A 27900-nucleotide genomic window follows, 5' to 3' on the forward strand; every position below is an offset into this window, starting at 1 on the left:
TGATTCGGGCCAGCATCTGTTTTTACACGTTCAGTACTTAACACAGAGTGCGTGCTTCATGGAAAACAATGACAAATTTACTTAATTTTTTTTAATAGGGCCCTAGCCCTGTGCTGGTCACAAATGAAGTATTTAACTTACTGTAAATGTTTCAGTGGTAAAAGTGAATCACTGCTTTTACAAGTGCTGGGGAAAGTACCAATGTGTTCCCTTTTAGTTGTATTACAATGCATAAGAACCCTCTGCTGTTTAAACTGTATGTGTGTGCTGACTGTGTTGTCATTAAGGCCCATTTGTCATAATCTGATCATACACATACTCTGAAGTGCAGACTATAAGAACACAACCACTTATCCAGCCTTTCTGCTTACTGGCTTATGGACATAGACAAAGGCACTGGTTCATGGTACTATAGGTGCTCCGTTGATTTGAGGCGGCAGCTTGCACGCCAGTGGCCACATGCCAGAAAAGCTTCACACCACAGAGATATCCCACAGCCGAAACAGTCAATGCCTCCAATCTCACCTGGGCTAAACAGAGCTATGCACAGCACAGCAGTACCCTTGAAAGTCATTTTCAAAGGTACAGTCTGAGTCTGAAGTGCAGAGGGATGCAATTCAACTCAAACATTCACTGAGATGTATTTTACCATAGTTGGTGAGAAAGACTTCCCTGATCATTTGACCATGATTTGAAAAGAAAGCATTTATTTGTTTACTTATTTTCTGCCTTTCCCATCATAACATGGGCTCCCTAAGGACGAGGCCCTCATGTGCCTGGTTCATTGCTGAGATCCTGGTACCCAGAATGGGGAACACAGCAGGTGCTCAATGCGCGTCTGTTGAATGGGTGAGGCTATCACCCATTCCCTGGAGGAGCTCTGTATTAATTCGGCACATTTGACAGCGTAAGGAAGGAGGGGTTTTCTTACTTAACCAGATCAGCTGGGGGCACTTGAGGGAGACCTAGACTCCAGGATGCAGTTAGGGAGACTCAGAACCAGCAGCATGGTGGCTGACACCTGGTCCCCCAGGAAGAGAGCAGAATAACCCAGACCCGTAGGTTTGGCCAGAGTCTGGGAGATGTACTCAGCAGCCAGCTGCTGTCTCCACCGAAGCAGGTGTTGCTCTAAAAAGCCTGCAGAGAAAGTGGGCCTTTTTGGTTAGCTCCCTCACTACAGAATTCCTTTTTACAAATATCAGATTAGAGTGACAAAGATGATGATTTTGCCAATTAAATAGAAGGATAGGGAAGAAAAAAAGTTTCCAGCATTCCTACTGTTGATCATCTGGTGATGGATTTCATGAAGGCCCAGTAAATTCAGGGAAATAGAGAGAACACCAAAATCTGCAGACTTAAAAAAAAAAAAAAAAAAGAAAGAAATGAAAAGAAAAAAAGAAAATGGGAAAGATTTCCTTCAAATGAAAAATAAAATATTTAAGGCCATGGGTTTACATACTGCCTCATGGTTTCTCTTAAGCCTGGGGAGACTGAGGGTGCGAATGCTCACCTCCTAACTAGGCCTCAGGCATCGGAGGTGACGGGGATCCTGACACAACATGTACTGATGGAGAGGCAGAGAGGTCAGGGACATCCTGGTGGTCGCATCTGATCAGATCAACACATTAAAGCTGTACAGTTGGGACTGATACCAAGAAGGAACTTTGCAGAACACATATCTTTAAGTGTTTAGTCCAGGTTGCAGGTTATGAATGGGCTGAGCATCCTCCTCTGTAACCTAAGATAGTTCCTGAATCCTTCTGTTTTAATTTGCTTCAAACTAACCATAGAGCCCCACCTCAGTCCCAGCCATTGTTGTTTAACAATTATTAATAACAATAATTGCTAACATACAGTGAGTGATTACTACCTACTAGGCTTGGTTCTAAATACGTCACACATATGAACTCACTTAATTCTCACAGCATCCTTATAAAGTGGGTTCTATTATTATCCCCATGTCTTGAGATGAGGAAACTGAGGCTCCAAGAAGTTGAGGGACTGGCTCATGGTTTCACAGCTAGTAAGTGGCAGAGCCAGGCTGCAAGGTGGTATCCTGGTTCTAGGGTCTACCCTCTTCTTAAACACATCACTACTGCCGCTTATTTCTTAAATGAACTTGCAGCAGTACCCTAACTGTCAGTGTTTTTTTTCCAGCCTACCCCCCAACATCACTCCCCCGGTGATCTTTTTTAAAGTTGCTATTTTCCTGATGAAAATATTTCAAGGCTCCCCAAGGCCCACATGACTTCTCCAAATTCCCATCATGACTTGGCTCCTATTTCTCCTGTATCAACTCCTCTACTTCATGACACACAATTTATACTTCAGAAATACGCAAGTATTTTCAATTCCCTCAATACACCCTGTGTTTTCATACAACTCGGTCTGCGTTTTAATCAGTTACCTAGAAAATTTCTGTGCTTTTCTTATGATCCAACTCATGGGCCTTTCCCATTCATCCCGGCTTGAGTGCCTGTTCTATCCTGGGGACCCTAGGCCAGTATCTCTGCTGTAAAACACTACAGTCCTACTGACGTTGTACCAGACTGGAAGCTCCCTGACGTTACACCCATGCTTACCTAGCACACAGCATGTGCTACATGAATACATGAATGCATTCGTGAATAAGTGAATTTCAGCAACTGGCTGCAGTTTTCAAAGAAAATGAGCCTGCATTTGGGAATACTTATCTTACATAGTAAAGAAACACTAGGAAGGCTGCAGAAGAAGGTCTCAATCAAGCACACTGGGGTCTCAGAAATCGATGAAGGTATGAAGAAAACTGTGAGCGAGCAGTGCCGAAAATAAAGCTGATCTGAAAAAGTTTATATAATCAATGTTGAATTCAAGCTTCAGTTTTATTTTTACCTTCTTTCCTTATTGGCCACTAAAATCTAAAAATGTACTGATTTTCTGTTTTCCTGTATATTAAGAACCACTAAAACAAGAGAAAATAATAAAAAACAAAACATAAAAAAATTGTTTTGCATAAACTTAGAGATCCTGGTAACATTTATACATTAGAGCACAGCGTAATGTTAACAGTACTGAGCTTTCTCATCTCATTTTGAATATTATTCAGTTCATACTATGTTTTCTTTTTAATAGAACAAGTTCCAACTTGTGTATCTAGTCAGATGCTTGACAGCCGTCCAAGTAAACGGATCTATAGTTCCAACCATTCCTTTCCTAGTAGCTCACACATACTTGCTATTTTCTCTAAGTACCTGGATAAGTTATAAAAAACTTTGGACACTTGGCTTTATCCACGCTTTCCCTCTCAATTCATAAAAGAACTTTTCCTGGCTTATGTATAAAATTTTATGGTTAAAACTTTGTACCTAATTTTTAGGTATTCACAAAAACAAAACATATGACGTTGAAGTCCTGAGCCCCCAGTGCCTAAGAACGTGACCCTACGTGGAGACAGAATCTTTACAGAGGTGATTAGGTTAGTATGACTGGTGTTCTCAGAATGATCAGGAAGTCTGGACTCAGAGACACACAGTAGAAGGAAGAAGACGGAGGACAGGGAGAGCACAGCTATCTCCTCGCCCACGAGAGGGGCCTGGAACAAACCCTCCCCTCTCAGCCCTCAGTCAGATGGAATCAACCCTGCTGACACCGTGGTCTTGGACTTCCAGCCTCCACAACTGTGAGAAAATACACCTCTGTTGTTTAAGCCACCCAGTCAGTGGCATTTTGTTATGGCAGCCCTGGCAGACCAATATGCCTAGAGAGCACCATTTCATTTTCAAAGCTGGTACTTCGTAAAGTGAAAACATGCTTGACAAATATTAAATTATCATTATAATTATTTGAGGAGGGCAATGAAGTAAATTGGTCTTTAGGGTTTTTCAGACGTAAGAGATTTACACCTAGTTGGAAATAGCCTGGTCTCAGAAATACTGAGAGAAAAGTGATTTTGTTTCCACAAGGGTCCATGCCTGCAGCCAGAGGAGTGCATTCAAGGCCTCCCAACCAGCCTCGCCTTTCACGCTGCTGCACCAACTCCTCTTAAGGCCGAGGTCGCACGCTGGGGTGGCCCTGGGGTATATATTATTTGGCCTCCAGTGTTTTTGGTTTCGTTTTTATCTGGAATTAGTCGACACCATTTAAAACGTAGGAGACTACACATGAAAATCCGGAATTTCGACACTGTTTCAAGAGCCGGAAGGCCTGGCCATCCTGGGCCCATTCTGTCCGCATGGCCACAGTGGGCTGGGACAGAGCTGGTGGCTGCTCTCAGTTTCCCCACAGCCGCCGCCCCTTGCAGTTGTTGGCCTGGCCCCTGTGAGGCGCTCTGCTGTCTCTGGCCTAAGGGGATGCTCTCTGGGCTTTTCAGTGATGGGAAGGTTGGCTGGTTAGGATGCCCAGGTGGAGGCTTCATTTATCTCCTTGCAGACGGCTCAGAAGTGCTAGCTTGCTCTTTCTTCCCCCACCCAACACCCCGCCATTGATACGACTATCACCTCCTGTCTGTCAGCAGTCCACACAAGAGTTCCCAAGAGGCTATTCCAAAGGGAATACAAATATTAGGTGCAAAAAGTGATCCTTGGTCAAGTAAGTTTAAGAAATGCAGGGCTAAACAATGACAAACATGCTTCCTCGATGAAGAACTTTTCAATTTGAAATTTCAGTGAGCCTTGGAAATTTCAACGTAATAGGCAACATCTTCCAAAATCATTTGCTCACCCAACTTTTGTCTTGAGAAGCATTTTTAGCGAACAGCACTCAGTGAAAGTGAAATTCTGATCCAAGCAAGACCTTTTCCGATATAAAATAAAATTATTTTTGCTAAGCAATGTGAATTTCTGTAGTAGATACAGCATTTTAGATGAATATTCAAAGAGGATAAAAAAGAAAGACTTTGCATGATGTTTCATTTGAAATATTAATTGCTTCATTTCTGTTGGCTGTAATATGTGCAGAGATGGTCAACACTATGGATCTTCTAAATTCAATTAAAATAGTTTTATATAGTTCTCAGTAATCAAAATGGAAATAGGAGAATGCATACTTATTTCCACTTGGCTCCAAGATGCCATCTTCTGCTTTACTTCAAATTTGCTAACATTTGGAACCTTTGCATAATTAATTTTGAAGCTTGATAATCGGCAGTAAGAGTTAAAATGTGTGTCATGTTGTGCATTTCTTGTAAGGGTTTGATAAATTAATTGTAATATTGTTTCCAAACCTCCTAAGAGCATATAAAACAATAACAATAGTTCTTTTTTTAAAAAGTTGGTATTATTTCTCTCAGAAACTGCAGTGGGTTTCCTAATAAAACAAGAGCAACTGAGAGAGGGGACAGCCTGTTTCATTCAAACTGCAAAACTGAAAGCCTGCTGATTGCTTATTTCTACTGCAAATATATTAGATTAGAAACACTTCTTCCAAGTGTCAGAAAGTTTGGGAACATCAAATGCAAATAATATAAACAATCTGTACCATTAACACTGATACATGATATTTACATTTTAAAAATATATTATGCTCATTCAAAATAAACCTATTTACTTATTCAACAAATACATATTAAGAGCTTGTTATATGCCAGGCTCAGTTCTAGTCTTTGGGCTACAGTGGTAAACAAAACAGACCCCAAACCCTGCCCTTGTGGAACTTTAATTCTAGTGGAGCAAATAAAACAATGGACAGTAGAGATTGTGTCAGAAGGTGTAAAAGACTATGGAGAAACACAAAGGAAGGGAGGAAGATGGAGGCTGTTGGGGTGGGTCAGACTAGGTCTGAGATGATATTGTATCTGACTCCTGACACTGAACCATGTATACATCTAGGGAAAATGTTTCATGCAAAGGGAACACTTGGTGCAAAGGGCCTGAGGCAAAAATGTACCTTGTTAAGTTTGAGGAAGAGTAAAGAGGGCAGAGTGGCTGCTGCAGCGTGAGTGAGGAGGAAGTTGGTGGGAGATGAGGCCATAGCTATGACCAGAAGGAACTGTGCATGGTTGCAAAGGCCAATGTAAGGAATTTGGTTCTTATTCTGGGTCAATGAGGGAGCCACTGGAAGATATTCATGATCTGACTTACATTTGATGATCTGGATGCTATGTTGAGAAAAGACTTTAGGAGGGTGGGGATGGAAGCAGGGATACCAGTTAAGAAGTTATTTCAAAGCAGGGAGGGTACAGCTCAGTGGTAGAGTGTGTGCCTTGCAATGCATGAGGTCCTGGGTTCAATCCCTAATACTTCCACTAAACAAACGAACAAACCTAATTACCTACCCCCCAACACCAAAACAACAAAAAAAAGTTTTGTTTTGTTTAAGGAGTTATTTTAACAATCCAGGGAGGAGAGGATAGTGACTTGAGCCAAGTGGGAGCAGTGCAGATGGTGAAAAATGGCTGTATTCGGGATATATTTTTGGAGGTAGAATCAATAGGATTTCCAAAAAAGTCAGATTTAAACTGTGAAAGAAACAAGAATGATCCCAAGGTATTTCACCGAGGCAAATGGAAGGGTGGACTTTTCGTTAACTGGGATGGGGAAAACTTTGACACATCCTGGAAATCAGACTTGGCATGTTGAGTTTAAGACATCTAACACATACTCAAGTAGAGATGTTGAATAGGCAGTTGGATGTAAGGGTCTGAAGTTCCGGGGAGAGGAAAATTTTCCAAGCACTCTTAACATATCTTTAGCTTCAAATGCAATACTTGTTTGGTTTCAGTCTGGAGTCTAGATAAACCACTTCATTTGAATAATTTAGAAGAAGGGCAGGTCAGATATGATGGGCAAGAACAGAGAATGCATTGGAACATGCAGGAACAAGACATGCAAAAGGGCAGTTTGAGGTATGTCTGTTTAGCTGGAACTAGGGTGGCACCTGGAGTAACATCTCGGAATAAGGCTGGAGAGGCAGCAGGTCAGACTGTGGAGTGTGACTTCCCTCCACAGGTAATGGATGACGCTGAAGATTCTAAAGAGGTTCGGATGTGCAGGGCTACCAGGCTATCAACAGCAGAGAGCCGTTAACACCCCTAGGCTTGAATGGCAGAAAGAAAGGAGTGGACACCCAGGGCTGAGAGAGGAGCTGAATGAAGATCACATGACAAGATCACATGTGACTTGGTCGTCACATGCAGTCAATCTTGGGGACCTGAAAGGGAAGCGGCTGGGGAAGCAAATATCTTTTTTGGTGATTCCTTTGCACCCTTGAATCTCCTGCCAGTGCACACTACTGACTGAACCCAACAGGAAGCCAGAGGGCAGAGGAGTCTGCTGAAGTGGACCTTATAGGGAGACTCCCAGGTCACAGAAAAGAGAAGAGTAGGATGGAGATAAAACAACACATGGAGTGTGTCATCTCAGAGTCATGCTTTTGGAAGAAAGATCTAGTGGCATTGTGCAGGAAAAAACCCAAAACCAAACAATCAGAAAACAGACAAAACAAGGAGGGCAGGACGTGTGGGAGGCTAGTGCCTTCCTGGTTCTGAAACAGCTCAGCATCCCAGGCACCAGGTCAGTGGCACATCCAGGTGAGCTGGCTTAAGGCTCCTCAGCCTCTCAGTCAGGAAGGACAGAATGTTTAGGGAGGGGAGGAGGACGCAGGGGCATAACCAACACTACATCAGAGCCGCATTCACAATACGTGCCCAGTTCCTCAGCACTGAGGGAGTGCAGAACTAGAGGCCGCTGGTGTGAATGAATCTCCAGATGCTGGGAGACAGAGGGCAGACAGAGATGTGTGAGTGGCTCTAGGGCATAAGCCAAGGGTGACTTTAGAAGCAGGGGCAAACCTCGAAACTCTGGGAAGAGGGAAAACTGAGGAAAGGAAGAAACGTAAAAGGAACCATCTTCATCGGAACACAACGGGAGAGAATAAGCAAAAACTGAGAGAGAAAGGCGGGTGGCTTTACAAAGTCATGTGAGGAAGTCCTCTGTCTTCTCAGAGGAGCACAAAGCAAGGTCTGGGGCTGAGAAGACAGACAGTGGTGAATGTTACAGGAACAGTTTAGGGCCAAATGAGTATATTTTTTTTCCTCCCAGAAGCATTAAACGGACTAATGAAGCAGGGATACTGCAACGTGTACCTCTTTTTTAACAACTAAATTCTGTGACCAAGTGGTACCTTTTTTAACCCAAATTTTTCCTCAAAGCCTCACAATTTTTTAATTCTGTTCTGAAGGTATGGATTTCTAGAGGATTGAACCATGTGAACAGCAAATGTTCATTACTTATAAATGAGCTAATATTAGGTGCCTGGAAATTCACATCAAATATAATTAATCTCAAAGAAAAAGATCACACAACACAATTGTTGAAAGGTGTGGCAAACATACACTAAGATAACATATTTAAAAATGATTTGCTAGGAGCAAAACATGAAATGTTCACTTAACATGTCTCATCATAGCTTACCAATTAGGAAATAACATACGACTAGGCAAAGATCAACTTCAAAATTTAAAAGTACAGAAAGACTATGTATATTCTTTTAAATTTTAATATTCATCATATAATATGCATATGTATAGGCACATATGTATGTCTGGTAATTTTAGTGATTTAGGAAATTAATCTCATATAAAAATGATTTAAAGTGGTTAAAAAGTATGTTGTAAGTATATATTAAGATAAGCATATTTAAAATAATTGATATGATAGAATCATAACATGGAAATCCTTACTTAAAATGTCTTAGTGTAGCCTACCAATTAGAAATAATATGTGTATTACTATGCAAAGATCAACGTTAAATTTTAAAAGTACAGTAAAACTACATATCTTTGGTAATTTCAGTGATTAATGCTTTAATTAAGAGATGAGGTACATGCAGACATATGCAATAAACTGACATAATTCATCATATTGCAAAGAATAACATGATGAATGCATATGTATATTGTGAATTATACAATGCACATGCAAATCATACACTCATTATCACGCAGAGGCATTATTTTTCCTACAGTCAAAATGTAACAAATCTTCAAGTATTACTCAATCTACTGCATGACTCTTTAAGGACAAAGTAGTCTGTGGTGTCTTCTGTAGAACAATAATTTAAACTGAGAAGCTCAAGTTAATGGGAGCATAGAGCAGACATTTTTAGTGGCTACATCTCGGTGTGAGCTAAACTGGAGACCAGTCCTTGTATTATGCATCTGTTGTTTCACAGCATCATTTTAAATAGAAGTCTAGGCGCTGGAGATTTTAATATGCTGCCAAATTATTATTTTTTAAAATGTTGAACAGTGAATACATTGGTCATTGACCAGTTGGAAAAATAGCAACACTGGTCTGGAAACAGTTTCTAGATGTAAAGAGTAATTACTCAAAAATATCACTCTTCTGAAATTGATTTGTCTTTGAATGAGGTTTCCTGAAACGAAGACAATTTTAACGTGAGGACACTGGGTGCTCAGAAAGCAGCCGGGAAATACGGATGTGTGGGTGCTTGGTAGGAGCAGACCTGCTCCCAAAACTCTGACAGAGGCAGAGCAGGCTGAAGCTAAGCCCTGAAAGAACAGGCTGGGGTTATTTATAAACAGCTACTTATCACATCGTCAGGTTAACCTTCTCTAGTTTCATGCAACTTGGAGACACATTGTTAATTAGGCTTTCTGACTGAACTCAATGGAAAAGAAATGAGGTCTGTTTTTTTTTTCAATATGAAAGTTAGAGTGCCTCTGAAATTCTTATACTTTACTAGGATTAGTGTGGCACTGATAAGGGGCAGTTATATATGAACATGTTAATTAAGTTAATTTTTCTGATCACTTTGAACTTTCATGTAGGTAAAAGGACTTCTGTTAGTAGCAGAAAGACTACTAGATGGTCCTGGTTTACAGGTGAAATTGAATCAGCACGTATGACTCAGACCAAGAAGGCCTTTTAAAATTATTACATATATAATTCTCTCACTTAAATCAAAGAGTTAAATAAAAATAAAAATATTTATAAGATCCACCTTTGTGTGAATCCAATATAATAGCTTCATGGATGACTTTTTCTCATCTGGGACAAGAAGATAATGCCCTTATTAATATATTAACATTATGAAATTTTATAACATTTTAAAGATTTCTTTAAAATGAAAAGTCTATTTTACTTTTTAATTAAATCTATTTCCCAGAAAGGTCTTTAAAGCTCTACAAAGTACCTTGCATTTTCTTATTGCTGACAGTCCTCGAAACCACGCTTGAATGCTTTCTTTATCCTTTGGTGAACAATTGAAAGATCATATGTTAAAAGACTGTGCTTTCTCTTTTTCTTGCCCTACAATTAAGGCATTTTAATGTATTTCCTCATAGTTGTTACAAGAGCAAACTAGTAAGATTCATAGATTGAGACAATTTTGACTCCTATGATTATATAAACACCCATGATAAGAATTTTTCCTAATCATCAATTTGACAAAATAACAACAAAACTCCTTCAGATAAAATGATTAATCTCTAGAAGGTTAAATTGAAATGGTATTCTTGTGTTGCCTGAATGTATGTAAATGATCTACAAAAACAGACAAATACATTTGGGTAACTATCCTTTAATACAAATAGGGTAAATAATAAATCCATGTGAAAAATACATTTTCTTCAAATCAATGTATATTTTTAGAGTTTGAGATCGTCACAGTTTTTGTTGTTGCTTAAGGACGAATATAGAGCATACATGGGGATATGTATGCAAGTAAATACAGATACGTTTTCAAAGTCACAGAAAAATTAAGATTTTAACTTAAATGTACACCTTTTGTTTCTGAACAAAGAAATACATTTTGTTTAATATTTCTTAAGTTGAGGAAGTTTATTTGCAACTCAAGGAAATGCTTTTGTAAACAACAATAAAAAACAAAGCTTAAAATATAAGACTTACAATGTTTTAAAATCTGTTTTAAATTTTAGGAATATAGGAATGAAATGATACATCTAAACAAACAAAAAAAATGATTCCCAGTGCCATTTAGGAGCTAGATACTTTTCAGAGCACAAAGAAGTATGCTAATAGGCTGCTGTCGTGTTTTGAATAAGTGTGGTGAATTTCGTAGCCCTTTTCCATGATAGAAGATACCAGATTTGCTACCAGGTTAAAATATTGTAATTGGATTTGATGTTAGCCAATTAGATGATTTTGAGAGGGATACATTTTGGAGATTTAAAAAAGTTAGACTATATCTTATGTTTTAAAACTAAGATTGGCAGCAAGAAAATATTAGAAAATACAAGGTATTATAATTTTATATTGAAAAACAACACTTTTGGACAAGACTGATGTGAAAATCTCCTTGACTTTTGAGGTTTTTATTGCAAAAATTTTTAAATGTATGAAAAGTAAAGTACCCCCCCAACTAAATATCCATCTTGCAACATCTATATCCCCCTTTTAAATTTCTCTCTCTCAACTTATGTATTTATTTTGCTGACATATTTTACGAGAAATCCTAGACCCCCAAGTCACTCTAAACCTACATTTTCTCGTATGTATCTCTAATAAAAAGGGACATTTTCTTACATAACCACAACGGCTCTGTCATGCCTAGCAAAATTAACAGCAATTTCCTGGTGATATGAATTCACACCAATTCATATTCAACTTAAAAAAATTTTTTTTAAATGGAGGTACTGGGGGCTTGAACCCAGGAATTCGTGCATGCTAAGCATGTGCTCCACCACTGAGCTATACCACCTCCCCCATCTTTAACTTTCAATGACTGTCTCAAAAATGTATTTTATCTGGCCATCTGATGGAATCGAGGTGCAATAAGGTCAACTACATTTGGTTAGTTGGTTATGATGTCTTTTTGTCTTCCTAGGACAGTTCCTTCCTTTCCCTATTTATTGTCATCCCTTTGTCTTGTTGAAGAAATTGCTCTGACTTGAAACTGAACCTGGGAAGTCCCTGTTGAAGAAAGTGCAATACTTGGCTGACAAGCTGAGAATGTCAAAGTTTTCCAATTTATTTTTTAGCTCTAGAGTGGCAAAGGGGGGAACCTGAAGACACTTCTGCCATATTTAATGATCTAAATAATTTCTAGGAAGCCCTTAATTCTACCCTTTGTAGCAAAGAATTTAAAACTATAATAATCAATCATAAAATCTGTTTTACAGCATTACTTTGATATATTGGCAGTTTATAAAATAGTTTTTATTTAACAGTGTTAAGATACTCATGCATAAATTAAATAATATCAAATAAGCAAATAAATATTTAGCAATTCCAAGCTTATAAATACTTTTCTTAGAATGTATAGAGAAATAAATGAGAATTGTATTTTAATTAATCTGGAAAAGAAATATAAGCTGGCATGTCTCTTAACTTTCATTTTTATCCTTTTTTTTTTTTTAAGGATCATTTAACCAGACAGGCAGGTTTTCATTAAATTTAATATGTGTGGGGCTTAAATACTAAGTTGAGTTACTAGGATGGTAAATGAATTGATGGCTCTGTCTTTTAAAACCTCATGTTGCACTGTTTAAGGAGAGTGGTATAGAAAATTTGGAGGATTATAAAATGCTGATGAAATTTACACATGTTAGAAGAGACAAAATGAAACTTTAACAGTATCTCCATGGTATTCCCCTTAAACAAAACTGTAAATTAACATATATAAGGTTGGCTTAGTCTTTCCTTGCAACAGCTTTAGCTAATAAAACTTCAAAAAGATCAGTGATGTACAGTTTTTGAAAATCCAAAATATGAATGACTTTAAATGGAACCATATGAAGTCAACGACAGTAACGTGATCATAGATAAAATTACCAAAGTCAAATGAAATAAATTCAAAATGAAAAGGATGAAGGGCAATTAAGTACCTATTTTGACAATTCGAAGTGGTCAAGTTTTTAAAAGTATGACACGGGAACCTTAACCTATCTATATATGAGTGATAAATGAGGCATTTTGTGTCATTACATTCCCATAAATCACTTTCTTTAACTGCTGACGGCTTTTATCAGATCTAACCTTTTCAAGCTTCTATTAGAGCGCTAACATTTTCAACTTTGACACATGTGCAGTTTACAAATTCTGCAGCTGATTAACTCTGGACAGAAGCTCACTGGCATCATCGTCTTCAAGTTGGGTGAAAGCCTTAGGGTCTCAAAACTCAGACACTCACATTACAGGACAAAAGTCTCAGTTAATGTAAGGGGCTGGGCTTTGGAGTTGCTAAGGACTGTTTTCTGTTGGGAAACAAACATGAATAAGACTTCATTTTCCATGAAACAGGTGATCTAGGAAATACTGAGAAATGAAAAAAAAAAAAAGGGAAAAAAGAAAATCCCTGTATAATAATAGTTCATTTCTAATCAAGTATATATGTTTTTTTGCCCTAAAATTATTTTTTCTGGCAATCAAGAAATATAAAAAGAAGTGGCTAAACTTCAGTTTCAACACAATCAAAACACAAGAAAACCTAAGATTAATGCATTCTTGGGGTGAGGAGTATAATCCCAAATAAAACATAACTTAAGTGGGGCTATTATAATGATGGAACTGTTTTAAAGTGAATTTTATAGAGATATATTGAATCAAACTAAAACATATAGTTTGACTTTCTTGTAATGCCAACATTCTAAGTTAAAGATTGTTGTGGATAATCTAACCAGTCAATTCAGTTGAAAAAGAAAACTTCTCTTAAAGTAGTTTAGAAGGACCTGTTTTTAAAATAGTTGTGTTGAAATTATAAAGTCAAAGCTTATAAAAGGTAATGTAATTTCTGTTGAAGTTACTGCTAATATACCAAATCTTCATAGCACATGTCTTTTATACATAAATTAGAATGAACTACTTATTACCAAAATGAAACATTCTGAACATTTATCACAAGAGGAAACTTTAAAATAATTAAAACATTTGTCTATTAATAATATGGAAATACATAAGGCAAATATATGTAAGCTGAAATCTTCTTTTACACTACATATGAGAGGAGATCAACTTCACAATATTTTTATTTTAACGGTCCTAATTTCTTAGAAGAGTTGGATACAACAGTTGAACTTGACAGTCCGAAGGCTCTAATGAGTAACACAGCACGATGCAGGTAGACACTACGTGTCTGTCAATGTATTTCTATAACTAGCACATGTATAAATATATTTGAGTAGATACGAGTTTGGACAAAGATATCAAAGAAACTTATTTGGAAAACATAATTGACACTGGCCTTGAAATAAAGCTATAACAGCTTTATTTATTGGCAATAACAGCGAGATAGAACAAATTGTAATACTGATTGACCATCAGAAGCTGGCTACTTCACACAGTAGTAGTTTTGATAAGAACTACCAGCTATCAAGCTTAAATAGTAAAACCTAAAGAGATGGACTAATGGCCCTAAAGCAAGAATGCTCAGAGAGCTCCTGCGGCAGGTTGCCTCTTGTTGATAAATGACAAATCTTAGAAAAATAGTGGGGGAAGGACAACTTTTTCTAGCATCACAATCCACATGGTCTCATAATGTCACCATCGAGGGCCTATCCATGACAAATTAAAAACTTCTTTATTTCACTAATAATGTCACTCATCACAGGAGCTGGGCAGTTACACTTTGACAATTCAGATGTAAATCCTGGGTTGCCTATGAGTATTCACGACAAAGGCATATTTATCATTTAAAACAAAAGGACATGACTTCTCGGTGCTCATATTAAAGACCAGTGATGGATGAGGCCATGCTAATCAAAAGACAGACAAGAAAGAACACAGATGTTTGCTACTTTGATTAAGAAAAGACTATTCCTTGCCCTAAAACTTCCCCAGTATAGTCATTTCAAATTGTCTTAAATGTACGTATTTTAAATACGTATCTAAGAGTTTAAAATTCCCAGCTATAGCTCTTAAAATAAAATAAGTATCAGCTTTCTTCCAACCTCAAATTATACAAGCAAAATTCTTAAAACCAGGAAAAGATCAAACTACTGGAAAGTAATAGTTCCTCGGTATCACCTATTGAGGGATTTCTACAATCAGTATTATCCTTCTCAATTATTATTTTCATTGCAGAAAATGAAAAGAAAGAAAGTCTATCGCCCCAAACTTGCATAAATAGCATCACTGTGAACCAAAATCAATGTGAGGAATTGTAAGGAGAGCAAGGTTCAAGACTTTTTTACCGTATTTGTTTCTGACCGCTCTGTCAAGATGAAAAGCATTTAAAAATAGCGGTTGTCTATATTTTAAGATTTATTTAAAACCTTAAACAGAGTTAATTCTGGTGATGTTAGCATTCACCACCATTTTGGATGAGAGAGACCAAAAATAAGTGTGGCATTAAAAAAAACAAAGATATTCAGAGCTGGAGCTATTGATAGCACTTCCTTCCATCCTACTGATGAAGAGCTATCATCAGGTCTGGCTAATAGAAATCCAATTTACAAGGCCCTGCTCATTTGAGTGCCTTTCAAGATGCACAGGATTGGTAACCCTTCAGATCTGCAAACAAATGCCTGCTCTTCCAGGGCAGAACTGTTTTACTGTTGGTTACTGGGAAGTCGTCACTGCAAGGTCACCTTGAAGAAGTGCGGAGGGTAGGGGGTGAAGAAAGCCTACTTTGTAAGTGATCTGTTTCCTGCCAATTTTCCTTGCTGCTTTTCAGTCTCAGTGAAGCACACTTGTTGTTGATAAGCTTTTAATAGTCAGAGTGGTGTATGACAAAACAAAACAAAACACAATATAAAGCCAGATGGGGGCAGAGAACTACTTAGGCATTAACAGAATACTTGGGTAGCGGTATGTCACTGGGTGAGATGCTAGGCAGGCAGCTGATATGCAGGCTTCCCTTCTTGGCAGGAAGGTCTTCCTCCCCAAATGATGGGTACATCAAAATCACATAGTCTCTCTCTGCACCCACATCACTTGTGCTTCCCGTATGGAAAATCTGTGTTACTTTAAATGTGCCACTAGTGTTAGACCAGCAAGGGCATTCCACTTCACACTACTGAGTGGCATCTGTACATTACCAGGGTTTACTTTTCATTAGCTAGAGTAACTACTACAGGTCCTAGTTACAAATGGGTGTGTCCTCCTCTTTTATGTATCTGCTTCTCAGAGAGGGAATTAAGAGGGCTTAACATTCAATATGTTAAGAGGTATTTATAGAGTAACAAAAATCTTTCACCTTTTGGCCCTTTTATGAAAAATTTACTGGATGCCTAATATATTTAATATTCAGTAGCATGTGAGAATAATTTTTATGCAACTCTGATAGTTAGAAAGATAGATAACTCAATTATTAGATCATCTATCAAAATATTCAGATGTATAAGAGGCTACTAAAAAGATTGATGACTGAGAAAGTCCACTGATTCTCTAGCCGTCATATTCATGCATTTGGCCAGACAACATTTTTCGCTGCCTTCACAAGCAAGCTTCATTACCCATCACTCCACTGAAAAGAGTTTATTATGAGGCTGCCATCTTGGCAAGACTATTATTTAGATGATAAATGCTGAGGGGAAAAAAAGTGTGTCTACTTTTTTTTTTTTTTTAAGAAAAAAGATGAGCTTTTCTGACAGATAAAACAAACAGCATCTACATTTCTAATTAACTTAAATTTGGCAGATACAAATATAGGTCAGTTAAAGCTATGATGTTATCTTCTGTCTGAATTTTACCCTTAATTTGTAAAATGTAAATTAACTAATTAGAAGAAAAACAGCATGATTAGTGACAAAATGCTTCAGCTGGGTCTTTGCTTCCTGACATTTATGATCAACTATAATGAATTATTGCTTTTTTAAATAATTGATAGAATGTATATTTTTGGTCTCACCACAAGGAAAGAAATTTTACTAAGAATTTATAAAAGAAGGCCAGAAACTTAGCAAAACAACAGGACTTTGCGGTGTACTTTCTGAGGAAAAGATGTACATAAAATGGCATAATATTAGAACTATTAGAAATAATTGGGTTAATGTATGCCTGTGTATCTAGGGTTGAATTTAGAGGAAAGAAATGTGTAGCCATTAAGTCTAGAAAATCCAGTAAAGAGACTGTCAGGACTTAACCCTCTCCCTGTCATTTCAAATAGACTTGCTGTGTACTCAAGCAATTTGTGAGAACTGTGTACATGCATGTACCTGTGTGCTGGGTGGGTGGGGTTTACAGTGTTACATGGAGAATGGTTAGAAAAGAGAAAAGAATTTGACCACTTCAGTTTCAGCAGGAAAACTTATCAGTGTTAAGTAAAATTAATCCATGTAATAGTTGAGTGAAAAGAGGTTTTCCACTATTTGTACTCAGATGAAGACTCTACAAGAACTACCTGTGCAACGTCAGATGTAAGTATCAATTGAAAATGACACAAAATCCTGAAAGGTAAGGTCTGCAGGATGGCCACGCTTTGGACCAGACCCAGGCAGGCAGAGCAGGACCAGGGCTGTCAGTTCTCACAGCACACAAAGTTAGAGGTCCCACCTGAATGAGGAATAGCAGGAGACTGGAGCTGAAGGCTGGTGGGAAACCAGCCAGGAGCTGAAAGTGTTTTCTAGTGCTGGGGATTGGTTTCCAGCAACGTAACAACTTTTGAAAGCGTGGAGGAAACAGAAAGGGAAACAACTCCAACAAAGAGGTACGATGTTCATGGTGCCACAGGAAAGGTCAAAGATTATGCAAAATAGGTGAACAGTGTCAAGCAAGTGCTTCAAAATTTCAGTTTTAATTTTACGTATATCACGAAAATACTGATCTTGGACAAAAGTATTCTTAATTTAGCAGACAGTTATCACATTTGGAAACAACATCACTGAAGCACTGGAATACACTTTTTCCAATACTATGACAAATATATGAAACTTTTCACATTTTGCAAAGTGCAATCTAAATGCTTGGAGAATATTATTACATGTACTTTTTTCCTTCCATCCCCAGATCACCATGATATTGCATTAAGAAATAACATGGGTAACTAGTCAGAGCAGCTTTTCACCCTCTATAATTTAACATGGAACATATTTATACATGACAGAAAATTCTCCTGACAGCTCTCTGGTCTCCACCTAACTCTTTAACCTCTGAAAACAGGGTACCCTTCTGATGCAACTACTTTAAAAGATACCTAAGTTTTACCCATGCATATGTTAATTCTGCACTTTAGAGGTAGTCCTCAAACATGGGAACTCCAATCAACTGGTTTCTATCTCAAAGATGGAAGACTGTAAAATATATTACAGCACAGAGACCTCCTCGTTTGTTTAGTTTCTCTCTTTCAAGCATTAACAATCTCCTTTCACGTTTATCATTTTGAAGAATGATTTCAGTTTAATTAAGAGCATTAATAGGTCCAAGTAAAGTTTTCAGCTTGATGGTAGCTGGAAAAACAAAGCTAGAGAAATTTAAAAAGCAATCATTTATCTTTATTTAAAAATTTGTAATATTTCTGTAAGGAAGGCAGCATTTCATGTTTATTTCTGGAACAGGAGAAAGGACAAAGACAGTGATGCAGTGAGCATCAGGTACCCTGCCCAGACCTGAGTCCCTCAGTATTGCAGGAAGGTCAGATCCTTTCAGCATTGTACTGGTGTGTCAAAATAATGTCAACAAACCATCATACAGGGGGAGGAAGAATGACCTTTCAGTTCTTCATGTTTGGGCTGCCTATGGAGCTCTGGGCGTGGGGTATGCATGAATGGTTTTCCTAGCTGCTTGACAAATGCAACTCCCAAGGTTTCTTTCAAGTGTGATTGTTGAAAGCCCTAGGTTCTTACATTTTGGGACAACTTTCCAAACCCATAAAACTCACAATGGAAACTGATGTTAACTATCAAGATTCCAAATAACCAGATTCAATGCAACTACACTAAAATGACTTTATAAAATATGTTTAAATGTGAGAAATGAAGGTTAAAAGTTAGGAAATTTAGAGATAATTTTATTCACATAAGAGTAATACTTATTGTTAATTAATTCGCTAAACTTTATTATGATGCCATTATATCACAGTTGTCTTCTTTCTCCCCCTGCTCATAAAAATAGGCATTTCTCTACTCTCCCTCTCTGGGAAAACCCACTTTGACTATTTCTACTGCAGATGATTCCTAAATCAATCTCTCTCTGCTCCATCATTGAACTCCTATCCCATAACCCAGTTGCCTCTGGACATTTCTAGTCATCGCAACTGAAGTAACCACTAACCTAGGTTATTTTCCACTCTCAGTTCCTTCAGAGCACCCTTGTTCTCTCCATCCCAATACCAAAACCTCAAAGTTATCTTTGTCCCACACTGCCCATATCTCTGTAAGTCTACATAGTCTCCTTTAATTTCTACTGCAACCATTATCATTTGGGAATTAACAGATTATTTCAATATGGATGACTGGAATAGGAACTGTGTTCCTATCCCCAACTTCGTGTTTCTGCCCACTCTAAACATTGCTACTAGACTATCTATCCTAAAGTTAGGTCCTGATCACGTCACTCTTCTTTCTATTCAACAATCTCCCCTGGCTTTCCAGCTCTGTGACCTTGACGTGTGCGCTTAACTTCTCTATGCCTCAACTGTCTCATATGAGATGAGGATTAAGTACCATTATCGACCTCACAGGACTGTCATGTGGACTGAAGAGGATAATACACATAAGAGCTTAAACCAGTGCCTCAAACATAGTTAGTGCTCAGTGTCAGCGCTTTCTGTGATTTGTATACATGTTTTGCTTCTCTATTGGACTGAATTAAGCTCCTTGAAAGCAAGGTTAGGTTTTGCTCACCTTTGTCTACTCTGAAATGCATAATATGTTGCTTTTACATAGACGAACCTCAGTATCTACTGAATTCAGTCACATGTCTGTGCTACTACTCATGCGAGAATGTGTTGAATTAAAAATCTGTAGTGATAAAAATATTTCACATTAAAATAATGAAAGGCAGTTGGGGCTGATCAAATATTTCGGTCCAGTGTTGAGTTCAATACAGTTTTACACACCTGGCCTATTCACACAACCAGTGTCTTGTTTTTCACACTTCCATAATCAATATACTAGCGTTCTGAAAGTATTATAGCCAAAGCTATCAAGAATGACTGTGACACCTCATATTTATGTAACTTGATAAGCTTTATGGATTAAAAAATCCTCTTCTCTAAAGAAAGGAATTGTGCATGAAATTCTGATCACCTGAAACGAGCTATCAGGGATGCTACAGGACTAAATTTAAAATGGGGAGGTGGTGATGATTAGCAAAGCTGCCAGAAACAAAAGGGAAGGAAATGGCAAAAAGGAATATATAATGAGAAGCAGAAAGGGGTTAACAAGGTACACTGTTGACGTGTTTGTGAGAAAACAAGGGTGAACAAAACACAGGAAATATCTTGATGTTAGTGATTCAAGTAGAAAAGGGAGTAAAACAGGAGAGGAGAATTTACACAAATCATGAGGGTACACTGAGAATGTAAAGGAAAGAGCAAGAAAAAGAAAAACACAAGAGAACATAAGTGACTTGTGTTAATGGATGAACAGAATTCATAAAAGAGTTTAGTTTTTACAAAAATATAACTTCCATTGTTTCAAATCAATAACTTCAGGCTTCTACCTTAGGAAACTAGAAAAAGAAAAGCCAATTAAACTGAAACTAAAGAAAAGAAAGTAAATAATACAGATTAGAGTAGAAATCGGTGAAAAAGAAAAAAGAAAACCAATAGGAAAAGTCAGTACAACTAAAACTTGGTCCTTTCAGAAGACCAAAAAGATGGAAAAACCTCTAGGCAGACTGATCTGGATAATCAGACAAAATGATCAATATTGCGAACAAAAAAAGGTGACATCACTACAGATTCTCCAGATATTAAAAGAATAAGGAAATATTTTGAACAAGTTTATGCCCATACATTCCACAACTTAGATAAAATGAATGAATTCTTTAAAATACCCAAAGTATCCAAGTTCACTAAAGAAAAAAAGATAACCTGAATCTGTATATCTATTAAGTAAATTGATTTTGTAGTTAAAAATCTTTCAACAAAAATAGTTTGATTGCAAAATTCTACCTAATATTATGAAGATATAATAACAATTCTGCAGAAGCTTTTCCAGAAAGCTAACAGGAGGGAATACTTCCCAACTCATACTATGGGGCCACCATTACTCTAATACCAAAACCAGGCAACAAGTGTAGAAGGAAAAATAAATCACAGATCACTATCACTCATGAATGTAATGTAAAAATTCTTAACAATTTTTTTAGCAAATTAAATATAACAAAATATAAGAAGGATATTGCTTCATGACCAAGTGGAGTTTATCCCAGGAATGCAAGGCTGGTAATAATATTCAATAATCAATGATTACAATTCATCATATTAACCAATTAATAAAAAAAACCCATACGATCATCTTAATAGATGCAGAAAAAGCATTTTGACAATATTCAACATTCTTTTTGATAAAAACTCTCAGCAAACTAGGAATAGAAGGGAGTTCCCTCAACCCCAAAAGGCAGCTACAAAAACCTATATAGCTAACATTATTCTTAACTTACCACTTCATTTTTGTATGGGAGATTCTATAGTGCAGTTTTAAAAAAAAAAAGCATCTTAATTGAAAAAGGAAGCAAACTGTCTTTATTCATAAACAATATGGTTGTCTATATAGACGATCTTATGGCATCTACCAAATGATATTTTTTTTTTTAATGGAAGTACTGGGGATTGAACCCAGGACCTCGTGCATGCCTAAGCATGCTCTCTACCATTGAGCTATTTCCCTTCTGCCAATCAAATATGTATTAATAAATGAGTTTTACACTGTTGCAGGATACAAGATCAATATACAAAATAAATTGTATTCCTCTGTAGTAAATGAACAATTGGAAACTGAAACAAAAATCACTTCCTGTAAAATCAAGGAATATAATACACATAGAGTTCCAAGCTGATCTAGAAATTCAATGCGACGCCAAACAGAATTTTAGCGTTTAATTTAGCATTTAGAAACAGTTTCTAAAATTTCTAAAATTCACATAGTAGTCCAAAGGACCAAGAATAGACAAAAATAACTTGAAAAGAAAAATAAAGTTGGAGGACTTACACTATCTGTTTTCAAAATTATGTTACAGTGATCAATATGGCGTAAAATTAGCACAAAGACAGACAAATTGACCAACAGAACAAAATAGAGAATTCAGAAAAAGGCACACATATATGATTAATTGATTTTTGACACATGTGTAAAGGCTATTTAGTAGAGAAAGGACAGTCTTTACACCAAATGGTTCTGGCACAATTGGCTATCTGTATCTAAGAAAATAAACTTCAAGCCATACATCACATCACATATAAAAATTAACTGAAAACGGAGAGTAGGTCTAAATGTAAATTTAAAATTATAACTCTTTTAGAAGAAAACAAAGGGAAAAATCTTTGTGACTTCTTTAGATGTGTAAATCTGTAAGATTTTGTAGATATAACATCAAAGGCATAACCTAAAATTTGATTAACCTGGTCTTTATTAAAAGTAAAGACTTCTGATTTTGAAAGTCACTATTGAGAGAATGAAAAGACAAGTCACAGAGCGGAAGACAATATTTCATGTCTGACCACAGATCTGATAAAGAACTTATATCCACAATATTTTTTTAAACTACCAAAACTCAATAATAAGAAAATAACTAAAAAGTGAACCAAAGATTTTTGTTTTCTCCAAAGAAGACAACTAGGTAAAAATAAGCATTTGGAAAGATTTCAATATCATTTCTCATTACAAAAATACAAATTAAAATCACATTGAGATACTACCATACAACTATTAGAAAGTCTGAAGTCTTTCCAGGGAGCACCTGGAACTCTTATAAGTTGCTGCTGAGAATTATAAAATGATACAACCACTCTGGAAAACAGTTTAACCATTTTGTAAAAAGGTAAAAACCCACTTATCAAGTAAATATCCCAACCATTTTATTCCTAGGTATTTGCCCAAGAGAAATGAAACCATACAAAGATTTTTACATAACTGTTTGTAGCTTTATTACTAATATCCAGAACAGAAACAACTTAAATGTCTATCCACAACTTAAATGTGAATGGATAAACAAATAGTGGTATAGCCATGCAATTGAGTATGTCAGCAATAAAAAGGAATGAACTCTTGATATATTCAACATGGATAAATAATAAGAAAATTATGCCGAGTAAAACAAGCCAGACAAAAGAGTACATGCTGTATGATTCCATTTACAGGAAACAGAAAATGCAAACTAATGTATAGTGACAGAAAACAGATTAGTGGTTGCCTGGGTGCAGGGAGAATTGAGGGGACAGAGAAGAAGGATTACAAAGGGGTATAACTTTTAGAGGTGGTAGGTATGTCCACTATCTGTCATGGTGGTAATTTTATGAGATTATACATATGTTAAAACTTGTCCAAGTGTACACTTTAAATATGTGCAGTTTACTGCCTGCCAATTATATCTCATTAAAGCTGTTTTTAAAAACATCGTTATTTATAAAACACTTTTTATGTGCTTACTTTTTCTGTACCATGTATTAAAAAAACTCTGATTCTGTGGATTTTTTTTTTTTTTTGGTTGGGGGAGGAAATTAGTTTTGTTTGTTTGTTTGTTTATTTATTTTCAGAGGAGGTACTGGTGATTGAATCCAGAACCTCATGTATGCTATGTATGCATTCTACCACTTGAGCTATACCCTCACCCCTGATTCTGTGGATTTCAAATCCAACAATTTGGGTGTTATTTATTCTGGGTGCCTGGATATATCCGACAGGATTTTACATTAATCCTACAGATGTGTGTTTTAAATATAGAATAAGAGGAGCTCTAGAGAGAGCACCAGAGAACACCTGGCCCATTTTTCTCGAACCACATGGAGGTGAACATCTATACCTCATAGGTTAGAGAGCTTTTTAGCTTCAGCTTAGTGAACCCATTAAGTGACACAGTAAGTAGCCTCTTGTAATACATTTATCACCATGACTGACGTGAAGTTGCATGGTGGACAGAAAGGACACAGGTGTGAGTTCAGAGGGAGACCTGGGTTCAGGTTCAGTCTTTGCAGTTTACTGTCTCCGTCCTAACTACGAAGCCCTCAAAGGCGGAGGCCAGGTGTCTCCAGACTAAGAAGAGCTAGTGAAATGTTTGCTGATCTAAACCAGTCTTCCTCAAAAAAGCTATTACTTTTTCTCATCAAGACTGTTAAGAAGCACATAGGCTAGGTACACTAGGATGGGCTGGCACATCAAGGCTGGGGAAAGAAGTGGACTTCAATGTTCAGTGCAGACCAGCATTACCATCTGAAGTTTTCAAAACAAAAAAAACCTCCCAAGTTCCAGGCTCCACCACACACCAATTCAATCAGTTCTCCAGGGATAAAGCCCATGTCAATATTGAAAATGCTCCAACCATGTGATTTGAATACATGGTGAAGTTGGAGAATCACTGCCCTAGACCCCAAGCCATTGTTTTCAGAAACGAACTCTATTCTTGGGCTCCTGACTCTAACCGTGCTCCTGAGTCACTTCCTTTATTTTTCTCTCACTCTCTCTGGACAATCATAATGGCTGTATTTCTAGTCTTAGAACGGACACCCAATCATCTGCTTGTTGGTTTGATTTGCGGTAACATTTCTGAAACATGTGACTCATATTAACTCTAACACAGTAGGTCAGCAAGAAGAGTTATCTTTTCAACAATTCTGCGGCCCCTGGATTTGAAAAAGTAGTCAACAGGTACTGGTCAATAGGTGCCCCACTCCCCTTCAACAACAACAAAAATCTTGCATATGCTTGAAGACAATGATCATAAAGACATCTTTCTGATTATTGTCTGATTTCTGTCTGATAAAAGACATCAGAAACTGATTCACTGATATTTCCTTATAGGTCTACTTTCTTTCCCATTAATCCTTTGAGTAACTCATTTCAGTTTTCTCAACTATCTCTTTATTGCAAATATCACTTCAGTGGCCTAAGACAACATTTCTAGTCTCCATTCAGATTTAGATTTAAAGTCAGCATTGAAAACAATTAACCATGGCAGAAAATAGGAATTCCCGGGTGGCGAAAGTTCTTGCTATTCACATTCCAAAATTTAGAAAAAAATGGTACTTAACTCTTAATGAGAAATCATTCTTATAAAAGTACCGTATACACACAAAAAACACGTCCTTGGTCCTTTTAAAATACTGTGAGGTTACTCCAGCTAATGACAGTGTGAAGTGTTTGTCTGGAACAATGAGCCATCAGTATCTCACAACCAGCTCCACTATAAGGGATGGAAGAGCAAATTATTGTATTTTACCATTAGAGAGGCCCTCTGCAGTGCATTTGCTAATTGTTTGTCAATCTGTCTCCTGTTGCTGCTGATGACTACTTGTTAGCAGACGGCAGCAGGCCCTTCTGAGGCTGCCGTAATTGAAGGTTTGCAAGAGCTTCTACACATGAGGCACATACTCCAACTTAAGACAGATGTGACTCGGCCTTGTTTTTAACAAGACTGAAATAACTGGGAATCTGTGACTTGGCTAATTGCAGGCTTCCTGGAAGTATCTTAATACGGGAAAAACTTTGGACAGCCTCTGAGAAATACCTTCCTTAACTCTAGCTGCTTGGCGGCCCCATTCTAAATGCCTCACCTCTCAAGTTAGCACAGACCAGAGAAAGCAATCACTAAACCATTGAGTAAATAACCAATCTTTAAGGAATACTTAGAGGTAAGAATGAAAGCCAAATCAATTCTTGCGGCAGAAGGTATTAGCTTTGCCTTGCTTCTAGGAGAGTAGACTCTCCGGAGCCAAGGGTTCAAAAATCCCACAGATGGAGCTCAGCTCTTAATCTTTCCAGCGACACATAAATGTGATCAAGACCATATTTCCTCTGGTGCTCATCTCCCCTCTTGGCCTAACACCAGAACGAGAAATGACTGTGGAAGACAAGTGTACTTGCTTCCTCTGGTACTGTCCTTTAGACCCAGTTGAGAGGAGTCCGTGGCCTGGACCCAAACTTTAGGGGATCTGCTCTGGCCTCCTCTGGTACACTGGCCTGCAGGAAGAGGAGTCTGCGGAGCAAAGGGAACACCTTCAACCTGACATCTGTCCCCTGCAACAACTTTCTAGGCCACAACCCATGTTACCAGGGGCCTCAGAAGTTCCTGACTGAGTAGTCCTGAGATCACTCTCAGGGGTCTTCTCTGTCTCAGGTTTATCTGTCTGGTAAGAGGGAAGATCATCAGAGTGGGCACTTTTGCAGGTGAGAGATGACCAAGGGCAGAGGTTTGTAGGAAGGTACATGGAGCTTGGATGTGAGGGCCAGGGTGTGCTTGAAACCTCCCCAGGTGTAGGATGGAGCCAAAGGCGGTAAGAAAAGGGAGGTGGGCTATGCAGGGGCCACCTATCCCTGCACTGCCACATTCAGCCTGGACCTCCAGTGAGTCTAGGCATTCTTAATGCAACTCTGAACTCCCAGATCTTCATGCAGGAGAAAAGAGATTTTATTTAATGTCTGTTAATTAAACACACAACCTTAAATATTTGGGCACATTGTATATAGGCCTCCATTCATACTCTTGTCCCAGGTCCCCAAATGTTAAGGTGGGCCCAGTTTCCTCCATCCTCTAAATAAACTATGGAATATCTTCGGCTCAGGATTTTCGAGGCATTCCACATCAAATCTCAAATGAGAGACCTTGCTGAAGTTTTGTGAAAACAAATAATCAATATAGGAGTAAAAATATTTACCAAAAAGTCTTCATAACATACACTTGCCACTTAGTTTTCAGTTACTTTCTATTTTATAACTTGTACATAAATAAACTTATGCTACATCTCATGAAATAGATCTGCAAAAGTCTATAAAAGTTTTTTAGAAAAATCAGGCATTTAGAAAAATCCTCAATGGCTGATTCAAAATGTTGTTGTCTGTTATGCATCAGGAAATTCATTTGTTCAATAAATATCTACTGATCACCTACTAGCACCTATAAGTGCCAGGCATTCTGCCAGCTTCTGGGCATTTGATGATGGAGAAAACAAATAGATAAGACAGAACTCAGTATATTAACAGGAGAAGGGTGATAAGCAAACAAGCAATTACAGTATTTCACAAATGCTATGAAACTGTCATCAGAACATAAGGGGGGCATTGAGCCCAATCCTGAATGGCAGGAAGGTTTCCCAAAGAGATGTCAGCCAAGCTGAGTGCTGAAGTTAGCTGAATAGGGGTTTACCTGGCAAAGAAGGAAATTAAAAATGTCTACTCAGAAGACTTCTAAATTCCACGGAACGGTGACACACAGGAAACAGAGACTGAGGAGAGAATGTGGGTATATTTATTGACCGCCAGGCACTATGAAAGTGCTTTCCATGTATTAAATAACTGACCTGCACAACAATATGGTGCAGAAGGTACGATTAACCCCATTTTACTGAGGAGAGAACAAAGGCTCAGGGAGGGTCAGCAAGTTGCTCCCAGCCATGGGACCAGAAAGTGGCACGGCCTGGATTCAAACCCAGGGAACGGGACAGATCCCTCCCATCAGTTCAAGGATCCCCAAACTGGAAAAATCACGTTCAAACAAAACTTTGCCTTACCCTTTCTAGTCAGTAAGGGCTGACACCTGCTTTGAGAGAAGTAGAGAGGTCTATCTTCCACAGGTTTTATAGAGTCCACTGATGACAGTATGTCAGAGTGTGCCCAGAATGGCAGGTGACAGGACTGAACTACAAGTGAGAGTCCCATGTTCTTGATTCAACACTGTTGAGTACTGTTCAGTGCTGTACCGTTGCCTGTGGTTCTTTGCTATGTAGAGTCATCAATATTTTCATTCAAACGGAACCACTTTAACCAGTGAAGTGAGCATAGGGTGTCTGCTTCTGCTTCTTCGAAAACAGAAATTAGAACCCAGGTGTGTAATCTGGCCTCAGATTGCAGAACTAGTTTCCTTCTTTACCTGTCACCATCTGAATAGGAAAATAAATGTAACATAGGTC

At 37.7% G+C, this 27900-nt stretch overlaps 1 protein-coding gene across 12 annotated transcripts in view; it reads right to left on the bottom strand.

The window, feature by feature from the left end:
- The window catches only part of C6H15orf41 (chromosome 6 C15orf41 homolog), a 224805-nt gene that overhangs the window by 85696 nt on the left and 111209 nt on the right, over positions 1 to 27900 (bottom strand). Inside the window, exon 11 of one of the 12 annotated variants that reach the window (XM_014565996.2) lies at positions 22612 to 27870. The exons of the other annotated variants lie outside the window; for them this stretch is intronic. Within the exon in view, the coding sequence (XP_014421482.1) occupies positions 27864 to 27870 (7 nt within the window). The 3' untranslated portion in view covers positions 22612 to 27863. Of the gene's footprint in view, positions 1 to 22611; positions 27871 to 27900 lie in introns of those variants that run through there. 12 annotated transcript variants of the gene reach the window in all.

Source organism: Camelus ferus, chromosome 6 (assembly GCF_009834535.1).
Source record: "Camelus ferus isolate YT-003-E chromosome 6, BCGSAC_Cfer_1.0, whole genome shotgun sequence".
NCBI lineage: Eukaryota > Metazoa > Chordata > Mammalia > Artiodactyla > Camelidae > Camelus > Camelus ferus.